Below are 18,640 nucleotides of genomic sequence, written 5' to 3'. Positions count from 1 at the left end.
GGGTTTTTGAGACTCTCCATGTTTGATTTTGTTTTTATATACACAATTATGCCGTCAAACTGTTGTATAAACGCAATATCACACGAGTAGCAGTGCGATATGGCTGTATATCAACCTGCGGCCTCGTGCCATCGCACGCCTCCCACCAGTGCCGATATACAGCCATATCGCACTGCTACTCGTGTGATATTGCTCATATATATATATATATATATATATATATATATATATATATACACACACACACACACACAGTTGAAGTCAGAATTATTAGCCCCCCTATTTATTTTTTTCCAAATTTCTGTTTTAAGGAGAGAATATTTGTTCAACACATTTCTAAACATAATAGTTTTAATAACTCATTTCTATTAATGTATTTATTTTATCTTTGCCATGAAGATAGTAAATAATATTTGACTAGATATTTTTCAAGACACTTTTTTTACAGCTTAAAGTGACATTTAAAACCTTAACTGGGTAAATAAGTTAACTAGGCAGGTTAGGGTAATTAGGCAAGTTATTGTATAACAATGGTTTGTTCTGTAGATTATCGAGGAAAAATTTAGCTTAGGGGCTAACAATTTTGTCCCTAAAATGGTGTTTAAAAAATTAAAAACTGCTTTTATTCTAGCCAAAATAAAACAAATAAGGCTTTCTCCAGAAGAAAAAAATATTATCAGACAGTAAAAATTCCCTTGCTCTGTTAAACATCATTTGGAAACTATTTAAAAAAAATAATAATAATTAAAGCCGGCTAATAATTCTGACTTCAACTGTATATATATATACATATTAAAACTTACACAAAACATTGACATGATTCTTCCAGGTAAGACTACAAAATGATGATATTTAGAGATGGAATTGTTTCATGATAACACTCTGCATTTCATTCCATAATGTAATCCTAATGGTAATTATGCAAAAGAAACACCTTTGAAATGAGAGAAATAAATGACATTTTAACACAAGTTACAAAAAATATTTCAATTCAGTAACCATATTAATCCCTGTGCAAGTGGGTTCAGAGTAAGTTTGACCGGAGCCTTTTAAGACTCAAATATGAGAAAAATGCAATTTCATCACAGATTACATTTGACTACAGATAAACTGTGGTGTTCGCCTCTCCCTCTCTGTCCTCTCTGTTCAAACACTCCATATTTTGATTTCTTAATCGGGATACTTCCTGGCACATTTTTTGCCCTTTGTGCTTTTAAACCGAAATTGACCTGAAGTGACACAGAGCCTCTGTCATGACCTGTAGTTTTGTTCGTTTTCCTTCAGACTGAGTTTGTCACTTGATGCACAAACGAGCGGATCATTCTGCTGCTTAGAAACATGAGCCACATCTTTGTGAATGTGCAAACAGTACTAGTAAGCTGAATTTACAGTATAGATCTGCGGTTATGATCAATGACACTGCAATATAGTGCATTAAAAGAACATTTTAACCCAAATTTTGGCAAAATGGCTGCTTTTCATTAGTGTTGCAACCACATCATTTTTTAAATACATTTTTTTAATGAATAAATTTGATATATTTTTATCACAGGGATTTTAGAATTTCAATTTCATTATGCATTATAAAACTCAACACTCCAAACACCTGTTCATTTTCAGAAACTCCTTTTAATTTGACTAAATCATCGTTTATACATATCTCATTATTGTCATCACGCAATCCATTTCGAAATGTTACAAAATACATTGTCCAAAAGGTATACTGTAGGAATATATATTCTAAACAGATAGCAATGGCATGTAAAATCCCCTTCCTGTCTGTTGTTGAGCTTCAGCTGCTGTTCACAGCCACTTGTGTGACAGTAATTCTTCATTAAAGGTTTCCTCGTTCCTCACATACACACTGAGGACTGAAAGTGTTGTGCTCTGAGGACCTGGGTAACAAAAGTAACAGTGACTACGTTTACATGGACACCAATAATTTGATTTTAATACGATAAAGACAACACTCTGATTAAGAGTCTACCATGTAAACAACGATTTTTGATTAATTTAGTCTGATTAAGGTCACAATTGCACTAAACAGAAATTGTATTATTGCATTATTGAAGTGCAGTACAGACATGTAAACACCACAATCAAACTATTACCATCGTGTAGGATTTTTTTGCGACAGGATAGTCTATATACACATGACTGTTTGACACTATTCTCTGCAACTACAGAGTCAGTAAAGGACCACTAACACGAGAAACGCGGAGGTTTTATTCCCATTCGGCGTGTGGTATCAAATTCCATTAAAACTACACTCTTCCAGCTGTTCATACTCGCATCCAATATCTCGTTTGTCACAGGAGGGCATGCATAAAATGTTCCTGAATGAAAGTGAAAGTCCCAAACTGCAGTTAAAGCCCAAAAATTAAAAATTAAATCCAAAATTACATAAAACCCTGAAAGAAATGTCGATAGCGCAATGGCACAATGACGTTAATCGAATTATGTGCTGTAACATGGATCATGAAAGGACCACTCAAAAGGCAACTCAAGTAAACACTTCTTTATATTACTGCCTTATTCAGATTAAGGCAAATAATTTGGTTACAGATGTTCTTGTAAACGTAGTCAATGCGTAACAATGCGAGATGTTCTAGGTTTGTTAAATATGTCATTTGTTTTTTTATATTCCATACCTGTATCTTTTATTTGTTTACCACATACATTCCTGTGCGGATTTTTGGAGGTTTTTCTCTGACATCCTGTTAAAGAAAAGAAAAAAACATCACTTAACAGCACTAATCAGTGCATTCATTTGCAGTGACATCCAATCAACAACTTTTTTTTTCTTTTTTACGTTTATTATCATTCATGATAATAAATGTATTATGGCCCGTTTTCACTGAGTGGTACTGTACGGTACGGTTCGGTTCGGTACGCTTTTATGGCCGTTTCCACTGTCAAAAGATACTTCAAATCTAACCGTACCGTACCACTTTTTGGGTACCCTTTGCACAGGGTACCTAGCAAAACAAAAGGGTACTAAAAGGCGGAGCCAGACGCGCAGCTGAACGCTATTGGTTTACAGAGAAACCTCACTCATGCATACACAAGCAGGAGAATGAAAACAAAGAAACTGCCATTTTTAGGGTGCTTTCACACCTGCCTTATTTAGTTTGATTGAATGCAGCAATCGTACTCGAGTGTACACCAAAAGCGGACCAAATAAGCGTACTGTGACCAGCTTGAAGAGATGGTCTCAATATGCTTTCAAACGAACCCTGGAGCGGTTTGTGTGTAGTGAGAACATGATCCGTACTAAAACAGGGCCAACCGCAAAAAGTACTGCACCTCTTGAACTAATTCAGCTGTCGTAGGCAGATGCGCTGTGCCAGGCCCGGATTGGCTAATGGGGAGCACCGGGAGAATTCCCGGTGGGCCGGTCCGTTTTTTGGCCGTGAGGGCCGGTGTCCCTAGCTGCTTCACTCTCAGCAGTCGCACTTTTTTTCATCTATTTATTTATTTGACCATAGCTTCACTCTTATTATTAATTATTTTGCCGCAGCTCCACTCTTCTTATTTATTTTCTCGCAGCCACGTGAGCAAAATGCAGCCTGCAGGTGAACTAACGTTAATGTTGATGTAACGTTAACTATCATCATTCGACCCCAAACAATAATTAATATTAATGAATAATATACCTGCTCAATGAAAATCAGATGATTCACTACATTAATAAATCTGACATAACTTAATCAGAAATCTAAAAAGGTGAGAAAAGTATTAAGCCATCAACAGAAAGTAATACCGTGTCTTGCGGGTCATAGTACAATATTTTTTTTTCACGCTGCAATAACGCCGTTGTGGACCAGCGGTAAACACGTTTCGTTACAGCGCCGCCGACCCGTGTTCGTATCTCACCTGGAAAATTATTATTATTGTTTTTTTTTATTATTATTGTTAAGACATATAATACTGTTAGGGCTTTTGAACATTTGAATTTCTAAAGCAGCTGTTTTCTTGAAAAAGACGTGATAGTGTCATTAGAAACTGAATTGGAAATGACCTTATTTTAATATAGTCGTGAACTGAGGTGGGCCGGTCTGGCTTGAAACTCCAGGGCTGAAAATGAGTCCCACTCCGGCCCTGCGCTGTGCATTATGGGATATGGAGGAAAATATTTGTTGACAGCGCTTTACCAACAGAGAGAGAGAGTGGAAAACATTACCTGATGGATCGTTGGTAATATTTCCGCAAGATGACCATGTCGCAGTTGAAGTGACGAGCGATGCATTAAAACACTGTTTTCCTGTGCTTCATTCTCGAAATGTATAGTTTGTCTAAAGCAGGGATACAATCAGCCAGCGCAGTCGTCCCTACAGAGTAAAAACGACATTTTGTGTCTGCCGGTTTTGTTTACTTGCGGAAGTTCATTGGCATTTTTCCGCACGTGAATTCTGACCAATCGATAAGCAGGTTATGAGAAATGTGGATTTTGTCAGATGACTGCATTTTGGTTCGTTTTAACTGGTTCGGACCAAAGCCAGCAGTGTGGTGTGAAAACGACCCAAAGACAGCAGAAAATGCAACAATGTATTATTTATTGCCCTTGGTCCGGACCAAATGAAGCGACCTACAGATGTGAAAGCACCCTTAAGTACACATCCGAGACCTTACATTTTAATATTATATGCATCTTATAACAAGCCATGGTTGACCCGAGCTCAGACAAACCTTGTTGTTGTCTTGATGAACAGCCACAAATCCAAGAAGAGCAGAATCTGTTGTGTCCTGTTGTTTATGAGGCCGTCTAAAAGTGCGAGCGGTTTCACTTTCTCCAGAGAGCTCGCGATCGCTTGTGTGCACGTCTATATTTGAAAAAATTTACTTCTTGAGCTGATGATAATAACCTGCACGTGATTATTGAAGTGCTACTGACATCTGATCTTTTCAGAAACAGACGAACGCGAGAGTGAAGCGCGAAAAAACAAAGGAGGAGCCAAAAAATCAAAGGAGCAAATGATTCTTTCAGCAACCTAAACTGCTGGTGAAGATTAAAGATACAGATGAGAGGTTTGAATGACTGGGCTACTGTATATGTTGTGTGTTGTTTTTGAACCCAAATGTAGACTAAATGTATGCTGTGTGTAGTTTTTCTGTAATTGTTAACATATCGGAGACTATAAGGGGCTGTATTTGTTCAAATATGTTGCATTTATTTATTTATTTTATATAATCGCAGACGTTATAGTACGCTATTTTATCATTGATCTGCAGTTATAATCAAATCATGTTTATAGAAAAAGTTAGTAATAAACATGTATACACAAGTATTTATGTATATAAAGCATCTGTTTTGTGATAGGTGCTTCTCATATGACATGTGAACGACCCGCACGGCTTTACTTTGAGTGAGAATGGCGTCGACTAAAACTTTCTGTCGTACACCATTGGTACCCTTTAGGCAGTGGAAACGCAAGCCTAATAAAGGTGACCCGTACCGTACCGTACCGTACTGTACCAGTCAGAGGAAACAGACTATTAGTCTCTGATTTATCAGAGGTTGCCACAGAGGAATGAACCGCCAGCTATTTCAGCATGTGTTTTACGCAATGGGTGACCTTCCTGCAGCAACCCATACCGAGAAACGTTTAATAAAATTACTAATATTATTATTTCTTCATAAAATATTAAACTTACAATTTCCTTTTGTAGTATTTTGTCGTGAGTAATATTCTGATTATATATATATATATATATATATATATATATATATATATATATATATATATATATATATATATATATATATATAATTTTTATTTTTTTTTTTTTATATATATTTACACTAGAAAATACTGGGTTGTTTTAACCCACTGTGAGGTGATTTATTTTCTATAAAATTTAAATGACACATTTAATAACCCAACCCAACTTTTTAACACCTTTTCTTGTTACAACAAACCTGCAATTTTTATAATTTTAATATATTATTTAATATGAAATAGTGTTATATATTGTATATATGTCCAATCTTGACTTTTTTTTTTTTTTTTTCCAACTCAAGTTTATCTAATTTAGTCTGCCATTTTGTGTCTGTCATTGTATAAGGGTCATTGAGTTCGGCCTTCTTTTGATACTCTCTTTATATACTCATTGTGAGTCATAACAACTTGTTATCACTGTAAACATCAAAGAAATGCCTCCATTCACTTAAAGGGAGAGTTCACCCAAAAGTGGAAAATTTTACTCCCCTCTTACTTATATCAAAACTTTCTTTCTTTCTTTCTTACTTTCTTTCTTACTTCTGTTAAACACAAAGTTATTTTGAAAAATGTTGGAAATCTGTAACCACTGACTTCCACTATATTTGTATTTCCTATTTAATAATTTTCAGCTTTCAAAGCTTCAGGACAAACTCAGGTTTGAAACTATTTGAGGGTGAGTAAAAAGTGTGTAAACAATAATTATTAGGTGAACTATCCCTTTAATTACTCTCTTGCTCTGATCAGCCCTCGACCGAAAGTTGCTGTATTCATCCGCTTTGCCTCAAACTGAAGGCTCGATTGAGAGCTCAGCCTCAGGTCTTTCTCTGGGTCTTTGTTCGGATGTAGGCAGGGCATTGTATTGTGCGCGGTGACGCCGTGGCTGCTGGACGGTGGAGGAGACGCAAATGGAGGCCTCAGAGTCGAGTTTCCCAGGCTTCAGGTTTCTCAGTCACAGCCGCACAAAGAGGAGCCTGTGCGGGCGACGGGGACGCTGGAGCGACAGGTAACACGAGACAATTTCTCTGGGTCTGATCTGTGATTGTGGGGTCAGTGTTTTACATGGACAGAGATGGGGATGGAGAGCCTTCCTGAAAACCCCTCTGTTCCCCTTCACAATAAAGCCGCAGTTCTATAGTTAAAGGGACAGTTCACCCTAAAATTAAAATTCTGTCATCACGTACTCAAACCACCCACTTGTTGCAGACCTATTTGAGTTTCTTTCTTTTGTTGAACGCAAAAAAAGATAATTTGAAAAATGTTGGTGTAAACAGTAGCCATTGACTTCCATAGTAGGAAAAGAAAATACTGTGAAGGTTAATTTTCAACTTTCTTCAAAATATAGTTTTGGATGCACTTAAAGTAAAAAAAAAAGTATATTTTAATTTTTCTATTCTTAATAAGGATGATAACGCATAAAGTGAATAAATAGCTAATCAATTGTATAATGAAGAAAAAATTTAAAGGATTGTTAGCCAATCAAAATCCATCCTGCTTTAAAGAGCTCAAGCATTTAAAGCAACAGACACCATGAAAACAGCACAAACAGTAACTAAATATTGTTTAGGTGTTTCTGTAAATAATAGTTTTCATTGCTATTATTTCATTAATTTATTCATTTTCTTTTCGGTTTAGTCCCTTTATTAATCTGGGGTCGCCACAGCGGAATGAACCTCCAACTTATCCAGCATATGTTTACGCAGCGGATGCCATTTCAGCTGCAACCCATTACCCATGGGAGAAACGGGAGTACCCGGAGGAAACCCACGTAAACACAGGAAGAACATGCAAACTCCACACAGAAATGCCAACTGACCCGGCCAAGGCTCAAACCAGCGACCTTCTTGTTGTGAGGTGACATCGCTATCCACTGCGCCACTGCGTCGCCTCAGATCACAAAGGTAAGTTTCATAATTAATTTGTGATCGTAAATAATGTAATATAAAATGGAAGAAAAGCAGAATGTTCTCTTACCTGTCCCGATAAGTTTTTTCTTTTGCAAAATTTCCCTACCTGTTTAACAGCAAAGATTTCTGTTTTCTGAAATCATCAATATGTCCTTGTTGCAGCTCACAGGTACCGCCCATGCTACTGTGATGGTTGGGTTTAGGGTAGGGAGAGGTGTAGGCGATTGTCAACTATGTAGCAGACCTTGTACCACCCACTATGGTACCGTCCATGCTACCGTGACGGTTGGGTTTAGGGTAGGGGAGGTGTAGGTGATTGTCAAGTACGTAGCGGACCTTGTACCACTCACTATGGTACCGCCCATGCTACCGTGACGGGTAGGTTTAGGGTAGGGGAGGTGTAGGTGATTGTCAGCTACGTAGCGGACCTTGTACCGCCCACTAAGGTAGCGCCCATGCTACTGTGATGGTTGAGTTTAGGGTAGGGGGAAGTGTAGGCAATTGTCAACTACGTAGCGGATCTTGTACCACCCATTTAGGTATCGTACCGGCCATGCTACCGTGACGGTTGGGTTTAGGGTAGGGGAATGTGTAGGCAATTGTCAACTATTTAGTGGACCTGGTCAACTACGTCATCAAGTTGCGGGCTGCATCGAGGACTGTCTCGAAATCTTCACGGAGGTGACCACACTCTGCTACATGTTGTGTGGTCCTTTACCTCCACATCGTGCATTAGAATCCTTTAACGCATGGCAAGCTGTTGAATATCCCTTACTTAAATAGACTAATATATTTTAAATAGTTTCCTTTCTAGTTTTGAACCGTTTTGACCACACTATTTAGAACATGTTAACAATGACAGACAGCGAAGAATAAACGTCGTAATAGATGTTTGTCAAGAGTCTATTTAGTTCAACTCTCTTCATTTTTTTTTAAATCTGAAGATTTAAAACAGTCAACAAAAGCAAGGAAAATTGCATCAGAATGAGTTATGAATAGTATCACACCGCTTGTTTGCCGTTGGTTGTGTCAAACGTGCTCTGCGTGGAGTACATGGGGATGTCTGGACTGAAGTACATGGGTGGATTCATCTCTTCAGGTTCATTGACAAAAACCCTTCGTTTTGGACAACAGCACCAGATCACCACCTGAGAGGGGGAGGAGGAACACCATTGTCCTTTAATAGTATATATTTTTTTACAAAAAAAATAAATAAAATACCACATTATTTTGGCTTTTTGGACAAAGTCTAGTATTATGTGAATGTCAGTTTTATGCATGTACTTAATAAGCCATAGTATTATTTTAAGTGTTTTATCACACATCTCTTTATTTTTTATGTAAATATGGTAATCATTTAACAGCTTGTGTTGTGACAAATTATTCCATAAAGTATACTTGACTTAAACCAGCCTTTTCAAAAAAAAAAAAAAAAAGTCTCAACTTCAACCACTGAAGCTTAATAAATTCAACATTTCTTTGCAACCGGGTGCTTAAAAAATTTAAGTTAACTCAACTTTTTTACAGTGCACAACCAGTGCTACAAATAGCTAGCAATGCAGTAAATGTGATGGTTTATAAAGGTTTTTTTTCCCAGCAGGGGCATTTTGAATAAAACGATTTAATATTTAACAAAACATCTACATCCGGCAGCATGTATTGGAGAAAAAGCTTGTTGGCAAGTAACTAGCACTCACTGTAAAACAAAATGCTGGGTTACACACAATTCCTTCATGTTGACCCAACACAAATTGATTAAGTTAACTTAATTGTTTTTATAAATTTAAGCGGGTTAAACATGAAAAATTAAGTTGTCCCCAAAAACCCTTTTGTGTTAATTCAAGTCATTTTAAATATGTAGTTTGAACAAGTACTGGAAGTGAGCAAAACCTAAAGCCCCACACATTCAAGATTCAATTACTATGTCCACTCTTACCTTTAAAATAAGGGGGACATATCAAAAGGACAAACCTCTTAGAGTAGTCAACATTTGCAGTGGATCAAAAAATTATTTTTTTTTCGAAATTGTCCTAAGACAAGAATGTGTGTTGTTGAATAGTTTTAAGGCAGCTTTTTAATTATTATTATTATTATTATTATTATTATTATTATTATTATTATTATTATTATTATCATAGTATTTATTTTACCAGGAAAAAGAACATTGAGATTAAAAACCTTCTTCACTAAAGCATCCTGGCCAAGATTTAGTAGTATACAGTTTGGGTTTCACAAAAAATACAGATAACATCTTTTATCCATCAGAACACACATAAAATGACAATTAAAACTAGTCAAAACATCAAGCCAATGTTTCACATTCCAAATTATTTAAAATCTTTTTTAAAGTGTAGTGAAACTTTGAAAGTTTGTGGTGAAACTTTGAAAATCTGAAACTTTGTTTGCAGATTATTCCTTGCAAGAGGTGCTGCATGTTTAAATTATGCATGTCCTTTATGAAGGGTTTTGGTCCACTTTAAATGCTGACTATTATATATTTCATATAATACCAATGTACCAGCATTTATACATATATAGTAATATAATTTGCTCAGTTTTAAGAGTTAAATAAATATATAACTTATATTTCACACAAATAACAACAGCTTTTAAAGATTTGAATCTGTTCTGTAAAGGTGCAGTAAGTGAATGCCTTCAGAAACATTTTTTGTTGTGCTGGTTGAAAGTCTCCTCAGAGTCCAATATTAATGGTTAAAGTAAATGATCTAAATGTATTTATTTGTAGGCATAGGTAAGGCATAAAACTAAAAAATGTTCATCCAATTAAATATTGTCTGCCTACAATTTCCATAATTCTGATAAGTAGCTCCAACTGTCTGTCAACAAATGCAGATTTGTACAAGTGCGCACCTCTTGCTCTTTTGGCAGATCACCTACTGCAACTTAAAAAAAAAACTAAACCATATTTTAGATTTTTCTTTCTAAGCCCCATTTAAAAAAAAAAGGCAAACAGATACAGTAAAAAAACAGATTTTATTTTAAAACCCTCACTGCTGAAACAAGAAAACTGCAAGAAAACATCTAGATTTTTCTTGACATAAAACCATTTGCATCTTGCCATTGTTATGTCCTCTTTTTTTAATTCACAGTGACTCCGGCTAGCAAAACCTCATCTAAACCAATCATCTGCTTTATGCTACTAGTCACATCATGCAAATAGCACCAATCAGTACTCTCAGTGAAATAATCCATAAGTCTTTAGTATATCATGCCAATACCAGTACAACTGCTGATACACAATTGAAGTCAGAATTATTAGTCCCCCTTTGTATTTTTCTCTTTTTTTTATATATATTTCCCAAATGATGTTAAACAGAGCAAGGACATTTTTACAGTATTCCTGATAATATTTTTTCTTCAGGAGAATGTTTTATTTGTTTTATTTCGGCTAGAATAGAAGCAGTTTTTAATTTTTTAAAAACCATTTTAGGGTCAAAATTATTAGCTCCTTTAAGTTTTTTTTTTTTTTCTCGATAGTCTACAGAACAAACCACTGTTATACAAAAACTTGCCTAATTACCCTAACCTGCATAGTTAACCTAATTAACCTAGTTAAGCCTTTAAATATCACTTTAGGCTGTATAGAAGTGTCTTGAAATAATATTTGACTAGATATTTTTCCTGTAATCATGGCAGATATAAAATAAATCAGTTATTAGAGATGAGTTATCAAAACTATTATGTTTAGAAATGTGTTTAAAAAAATCTGCTCTCTGTTAAACAGAAAATAGGACAAAATTAACAGGGGGGCTAATAATTCAGGGGGGCTAATAATTCTGACTTCAACTGTAAATGGTGCATCCCTAATCAATCCTACACCCTCGATCACTCACCAGAATGATGAGGAGGATGAGGAGGAAGAGACTGACGCCCACCAATGCTAACAGGGCAACCGCCCATCCAGGCACCAGATCAGCGATCGTGGGAGGAGAATAATACATGGGTGTGGTCTTTTGGGGTGGAGCTGTTGAAATTGGGGTGGAGCGTGTTGTAAATGGAGTGGAGCTTGTTGTTGGATTCCCAACTGTGCTGTGGACGGATGTTAAACTGGTCCTGACAGAAGTAATGGTGCTGGTGGAGGCTGCAGGGGTGGTGGTGCCGGTTGTTGATGGGGCGGTGCTGACATTTGGGACTGTAGTGATGGTGGTGCCATTGGAAGCTGTAGTAATGGTGCCAGTTGGTGTTTCTGCAGTGGTGCTGTATAATGTACTTGTGTTACTTGTTACTACGTTGGGTGTTGGGTGCACCGTGGTGGAGTTAAAGAGGGTGGATGTGGAGTGGTTGGAGTGTGTAATGTTTTCTACACCAACAGAAGTGGACATGTTGGGCGTGTGCGTGGATGGAGAGCGGCTGGTGAGGGATTCTGCATCAGGAGTGGATTTAAGGGGTGTGGTCATTAGGGGCGTGGTCGAAAGAGGCGGGTCTTTGTATGTCGTCATTGTCAGACTGCTAAAGTTCTTCTCTTCCTCAAAAGGTCCTTCAGTCGGTAGTTCATCTGCAAATGAGAATGTATGTACTTTTTAGTGGCTCATAATGATGTATTGGGCAACAGTGGTTTTGAATTTTATAACTATTTTAGGATGTGGTGAATTTATGTTATGTAATCTCGTGCATTATCATGTTTCTGTTAATTTCAATAGGGTTAGAACAGTGTTTCCCAACCACACCAACAGTACATATTTTGAATGTCTCCCTTATCTGACCCATTCATTTCAGGTTTTAGAGACTCTTCTAATACCCTGCTGAGTTGATTCAGGTGTGTTTGATTAGGAAGCGGTTTAAAATGTGTATTGTTGGTGTGCGGTCAGGAACATGGTTGGGAAATACTTGGTTAACGCTAAGTCTTAAAGGAATATCACCCAAAAATGAAATTTCCACTTCTTCTAAACCTGCTTGAGTTTCTTTCTCCTGTTGAACACAAAGGAAGACGTATTGAAGAGTGTTGGCAAAAAAACAGCCAATATTGATAGTTTTTTAGTCACGTGATCCATGCGGAGACCTGGCAGGCATAAAAGTAATGAGCTGTAATAGCAGCTGCACTGGGCTTGCCATAGAAACGCAGACCAAACAGGTCATATTTCCATCTGTTTCAAGCTACGGATATTTGGATCACATATCAACAGAACAGAACCGAGATGTGATCACAAACTGTAAATAGTGGACACTTGCGATTCATATTCTGCACCCGCAACCATTTTTCAGTCATTTGAACCTGTCATGTCCTTGTCGGGCACGTCATAAAGTACGATCCGATCCTGGATTAACATCTATGTTGATCCTGGAACATCTTTTCTGTTTGAATATGTAATCCATACCTATTCCCTACCCTCAATTACTACTACAACTATAACTGTAAATTATTTTCAAAATCAGAGGGGAATAATAGTAGGATAACAATCATGTAGAAGTGCAAAAACCTTACCATAAGCCTAAACTTAACACAAACTGTAAACACATCGCTTAATTCTGATTGGCTGATTGGAATGTTGTTTCAGGATCAACATAGATGTTATCCAGGAACACGTCCTACTTGGTAAAGTCAGTTTGGCATTCCTGTCAGAGCTCCAATTATTACATCTGTCTTTAGGATATTCTTCAGCAATTTAATCATCAAATCAAACACAAATCCATAAATTTCTCCCTTATGACTGTTCTTTCTCTCAGGTGTGTCTCCTTGTCGGTTAGTAACGCTAAAGGCTTTAGGATACACAAGACATATCACTCTTATAGTTTTGAATAGGGAAAAGTGTAACGGTCAATATGGCGAATGAAGTCCCGCCTTCTAGTACAGGAGCAAATCAGCTATTGCTACAGACTGATGATTCTCCGGGGGAGGGGCTCAGTCCAGACTGTGGCTGCATTCAAAATCGCATACTTCCATACTATGTAGTACATAAAAAACAGTATGCGAGCCAAGTAGTATGTTCAAATTCATAGAATTCGAAAAACAGTGCCCGGATGACCTACTACTTCCAGCGAGATTCTAAAGTGTGTATCTAATGCACACTGCGCTATCCCATGATGCACTGCGAGAGAATTCATGAATGGGAGGAAGCGGCGCAATTCACACAGGTAGGTCACGTGATTATGACAAAATGGCAGATGTAGTATGTCCAAGTTCAATTCATACTACTGACATTTATACTGTAGAGAACTTACTTTTCTTATAGCCGAGACTAGTAATGCGTTTAAATTCAAATTCAGTACCTGCTGAGTAGCAGGTGGTTTCGGACGCAGTCTGTTTCTGCAGATTTTGTGCGATTTAACTGTTTAGAAATTTAACTAAGGAGACAGGTGTTGTTTAATTTTATTAGTGATCTCTAATACGAAATTCAGTCGAAAGCTTGGCAAGCAGTTTTAGACTATTTGATGTTTCCACATTCAAACAGAACGCCAGAGCATACTGCCTGAGTAGTGTTTCAAAGATGGACACCGAGTGAAATTACTTACCTTTAAGTGACTTTGGTAACAAAAAACCTTACTGCACAGCAATTATCCGGCTTTTTGGCAAAAAAGAGAAATTATTGAGCCTGTGACTTTGGTATTGTTTGCCCACCAGGGCGGGGTTCCTTCAATACTGTGAAGCCACATGAAATCTATCAATTTTATTTTGATGTCAATGGCTGCTTTTTTCCAACATTCTTCATTCATGCGTTCAGGAAGCATGGCTTTGAATGGTGATTGGCAGGGTGGGACATAGACTTTCAGTGCTAACAGGCTAACGTTAGCTTTTTCAAAGATTTCCTATTGCGCCTTCGATGCCTACTTTAGCTGAAATTCAAATCCCCACTTCATAAAATAGTTATTTTCTTGCAACACTAAAAAAAAGCTTGGTTTCACACAATTCTTTCATCTTGTCTCAACACAAATCGATTTAGTTAACTTTAGAGGTGTTGCTTGACATAAAGCTGGTTATATCCCTTGGTTTTCTGCACACATGCAGAGATGCTTCAATTTGCTTTTTGATTAAACTACATTGCTTTCACCAGCATTAGTTCAGTTGAACATGCTGTAGAATAATGTCTTCATAACTGATTTACTTCACTTATGAAGTAAATCATATCTCAAAGCATTTACTGGGGCACTGGCAATTTTTCACTTCGACATGTGCCCCAGTAAATTTTGTCTAGCTACACCCCTGGATTTAAGTGGATTGAACATAAAACAATTAAATTGTCCTTAAAAAACCTTAACAACTTTGTTGTTTTAACTCATTTTGAATAAGTAGTTTGAATAAGCCGGAAAAGTCATTTTAAGAGTGAAGACTAGGTTATGTGGAACCAAAACTCAAACTCCAGAGCAACCCAGACTCATTCGAAAAACGTACCTCTATATACATTTCTGGAGAGCACCAAATACGTTTTTTTTACTGATCGACTGACCCACCCTCCTCCTTCCCTAAACCCAACCAATAGTGTTTTCAAAAGCACAGATTGACCAGCCCCCACCCACTTCCCTAAACCCAACAGACAAATAAAAAGCAATCCAGAAAAAGATAAACCCTCGCTTGATCTCCAGAAATATATACATGTATAGGGCTACGTTTTCAGAATGAGCCTGTGTTGTTAAAAAACAATGTGAAATCAACCATTGTTGCCAGTTTTTTTACTGTCAGTGTAGCTGAAGTCGATGTCTAGTGATGGTGAGGGAATTTGTTTGTACGCTGGCAAAAAGATGCCTCTCACAAGCTCTGGACTGACGTGCGTTGGCCCAAACAGCAGTCGAGAAGTGGCGATCACAGATCCGTTACTGCAAGAGAAGCACTCGTAAGATTAGAAAATGATTTGTTTTTATTGCATTCAGATTTAAGGTTAGGAGTTCATCAAACCTGAAGATCATCTCATCTGTCCCCAAATACATCAGATGAGTGCTGTTATATGAGAGTGCGTAAATATCATCGAACTGTAAAAAAAAAAAATGAAACAGGTAAAGATCAGTGTTCATTAGAATAAGACCAGGTTGCAAAAATGCTGAGTTTTCGTCTTGCTATTCGTCCAAATATCTAAAAAATTCCTCAAGAAGATTTAGATTTTTCTAGACAAGCAAAAAATATTGTTTTGTTTTCAGAAATAATGAGTCAAAATTAAGGTAAAAGAAGGAAAATGGTTGGCCAATTGGGTAAGTAAGTTAATCTTGTTTCTGGTTTAAAATTAGATTATTTTACTTACCCTATAAAGCAGATTTTTAGCTTGTTTTGAGGAAAAGACTTTTCACGTTTGACTAGGGCTGGGCGATATGGCAAAATGCAATCTCGATAATTATTTTCCATATTGAGTGATAACGATATATATTTCAATATCAGTTGTAAATGCTTCCAGATTTAAAACAGTACCCCAACAATGACTGATGCCTCAAAAATTAGTGGGTCCATTTAATGATATAATATATTTTCGGATGATAAATTTTCGAAGACAAAAATCTCTAATATCAACACTTTTATATTCCCATTGTTGAACATTTCTGCTGTGTGATCGACTCTTAGATTAATATAGAGTAAAAAAGTCCAGAGCTTATCATTGTTATTGACATAAATGTTATTGCGATTTGATATAATATAGTTTATTGGCCCTAATTTTGACATTATTTTTGAATACTAAACAATATTTTTTTACTTGTCCAGAAAATGCTTCTTAATTTAAGACATTTTTGATAATTACACAAAAAAGCAGAGTAATATATGCATTTTGAACAGTGCAATATACAGTGCATCTGGAAAATATTGATAGCACTTCACTTTTTCCACATTTTTTATGTTACAGCCTTATTCCAAAATGGATTAATTTGTTTCCTTAAAATTCTACAAACAATAGCCCATAATGACAATGTGGAAAAGATTTTTGAAATTGTTGCAAATTTATTAAAAATAAAAAACCTGAAGAATCACATGTGCATCAGTATTCACAGCCTTTGCTCAATACTTTGTTGATGCACATTTGGCAGCGATTACAGCCTCAGTCTTTTTGAATATGATGCCACAAGCTTGGCACACCTGTCTTTGGGAACTTTTGCCCATTCCTCTAGCAGTACCTCTCAAGCTCTATCAGGTTGGATGGGAAGCAATGGTCTACAGCCATTTTTAGATCTCTCCAGAGATGTTCAATAGGATTTAGGTCTGGGCTCTGGCTGGTCCACTCAAGGACATTCTGAGTTCTAAAACCTAAAACCACTCCATTGATGTTTTAGCATAGTGCTTTGGATCATTGTCCTGCTGGAAGATGAACCGTCACCCCAGTCTGAGGTCAAGAGCACTCTGAAGCAGGTTTTCATTCAGGATGTCTTTTTACATCTTTCCCTTTATCCTAGTCTGCCGAAAAACATCCCCACAGCATGCCTCACTGTAGAGATGGCATTACTCTGGTGATGAGCGGTGCCTGGTTTTCTCCAAACGTAACGTCTGGCATTCACTTCAAAGAGTTCAATTTTAGTCTCATCAGACCAGAGAATTTAGTTTCTTTAGGTCTGAGAGTCCTTCAGATGCCTTTTGGCAAATTCCAGGTGAGGAGTGGCTTCTGTCTGGCCACTTTGCCATGCAGGCCTGATTGGTGGATTGCTGCACAGATAATTGTTCTTTTGTAAGATCATCCTCTCACCACAGAAGAATGCTGAAGCTCAGACAGAGTGACCATTAGGTTATTGTTCACCAAGGCCTTTCACCCCCAATCACTCAGATGGCCGGCCAGCACAAGGAAGAGTCCTGGTGGTTCCAAACATCTTCCACTTACGGATGATGGAGGCCACTGTGCATATTGGAACTTTCAGAGCAGCAGAAATTTTCTGTAACCTTCCCCAGCCTTGTGCATTGAGACAATAATGTGTTAGAGGTCTACAGACAATTCCTTTGTCTTCATGCTTGGTTTGTGCTTTGACATGCACTGTCAACCCTGGGACCTTATATAGACAGGTGTATGCCTTTTTAAATCATGTCCAATCAACTGAATTTACCACATGTGAACTCCAATTAAGCTGCTGAAACATCTCAAGAATAATCAGTGGAAATAGAATGTGCCTGAGCTCAATTTAGAGCTGCATGGCAAAGGCTGAGAATACTTCTGTACATGTAGTTTTTCAGGTTTTTTTATTTTTAATAAATTTGCAACAATTTCAAAAACTCTTTTTTCACATTGCCATTATGGGGTATTATACATCAAATGCTGAGGAAATAAATGAATTGAATCCATTTTGGAATAAGGCTGTAACATAATAAATGTGAAAAAAGTGAAGTGCTATGAATGCTGTCCAGATGCACTGTAATAACAATCTCAAATGACTGCAGTGATCACTAAAAATATTTAGTTTTCCTGATAATTTCACTTCATAATTTAAAGTACCATTCTATTACAGCAATTTGAACTTGATTTACAATGGTAATACTTTGTTTTCTACTCAATTTACATTACATTGCACACATATTTGGCAAATAAGTTTATCCAAAGTGATTTGAGTACATTGTGATCAAGATATGCATTTCACCAGTTCAATATATTACACTGATAACACTTTGAAATTATTTAAAGTACCATAGCTTATTAACATAACTTAGATTATTTATGATATCATGGTTATTTTTATGGCATACATTGTAACGTCTTGTAAATAAATGAATCTGGTATTTAAACTGCTACTGTGTCTATAGACCATTTTAAGGGGTGTAAACAATAACAATGATCCTAATGTATTTCCTGTTGTACATTTTTAATTTCCATTGCTCCGAAAATCTTGAAAGGTCCACATATCGATGAATAACATTATGACAGCTGTTTTAACGAGATATGATTGAATTGCCTCTGCATTTACTAAAATAATTAGACGACAAGCAGGAAATGTTCATGGGCCAATGACATGACCACATTGAAATGGTCTATACCATGATATTATGGTATAACTATGGAACTGTAATATAAACTGTAGTATTTACATGCAGTTATTTAATCTATGCTTAAAAAATAAAGGTTATCAGTGAAGAACCTTTAACATCCATGAAACCTTTCCACT

General features: G+C 36.8%; 2 protein-coding genes across 3 annotated transcripts in view; one reads left to right on the top strand and one right to left on the bottom strand.

Moving 5' to 3' along the window:
• Window positions 1-1,609: 1,609 nt before the first annotated feature.
• The window catches only part of LOC101886004 (uncharacterized), a 19,869-nt gene continuing 2,838 nt past the window's right edge, over window positions 1,610-18,640 (bottom strand). Inside the window, exons 3-8 of one of the 2 annotated variants that reach the window (XM_017351547.3) lie at window positions 15,477-15,550; window positions 15,237-15,397; window positions 11,482-12,143; window positions 8,635-8,775; window positions 2,652-2,717; window positions 1,610-1,895 (exon numbers count right to left, since the gene is read on the bottom strand). In XM_017351547.3, the coding sequence (XP_017207036.1) occupies window positions 2,661-2,717; window positions 8,635-8,775; window positions 11,482-12,143; window positions 15,237-15,397; window positions 15,477-15,550 (1,095 nt within the window). In that variant the 3' untranslated portion in view covers window positions 1,610-1,895; window positions 2,652-2,660. The remainder of the gene's footprint in view (window positions 1,896-2,651; window positions 2,718-8,634; window positions 8,776-11,481; window positions 12,144-15,236; window positions 15,398-15,476; window positions 15,551-18,640) is intronic. The other variant, XM_005158295.5, reaches the window with a different exon arrangement.
• LOC100330743 (uncharacterized) overlaps window positions 6,539-18,640 on the top strand; it is a 27,070-nt gene continuing 14,968 nt past the window's right edge. The window contains exons 1-2 of the mRNA XM_073926610.1: window positions 6,539-6,726; window positions 7,356-7,621. The gene's annotated coding sequence lies outside the window, so the exon portion shown is untranslated. The remainder of the gene's footprint in view (window positions 6,727-7,355; window positions 7,622-18,640) is intronic.

Source organism: Danio rerio, chromosome 16 (assembly GCF_049306965.1).
Source record: "Danio rerio strain Tuebingen ecotype United States chromosome 16, GRCz12tu, whole genome shotgun sequence".
Lineage (NCBI taxonomy): Eukaryota > Metazoa > Chordata > Actinopteri > Cypriniformes > Danionidae > Danio > Danio rerio.
The sequence above is the reverse complement of the archived record's forward strand: the minus strand, read 5'-3'. Positions and strand labels throughout refer to the sequence as shown.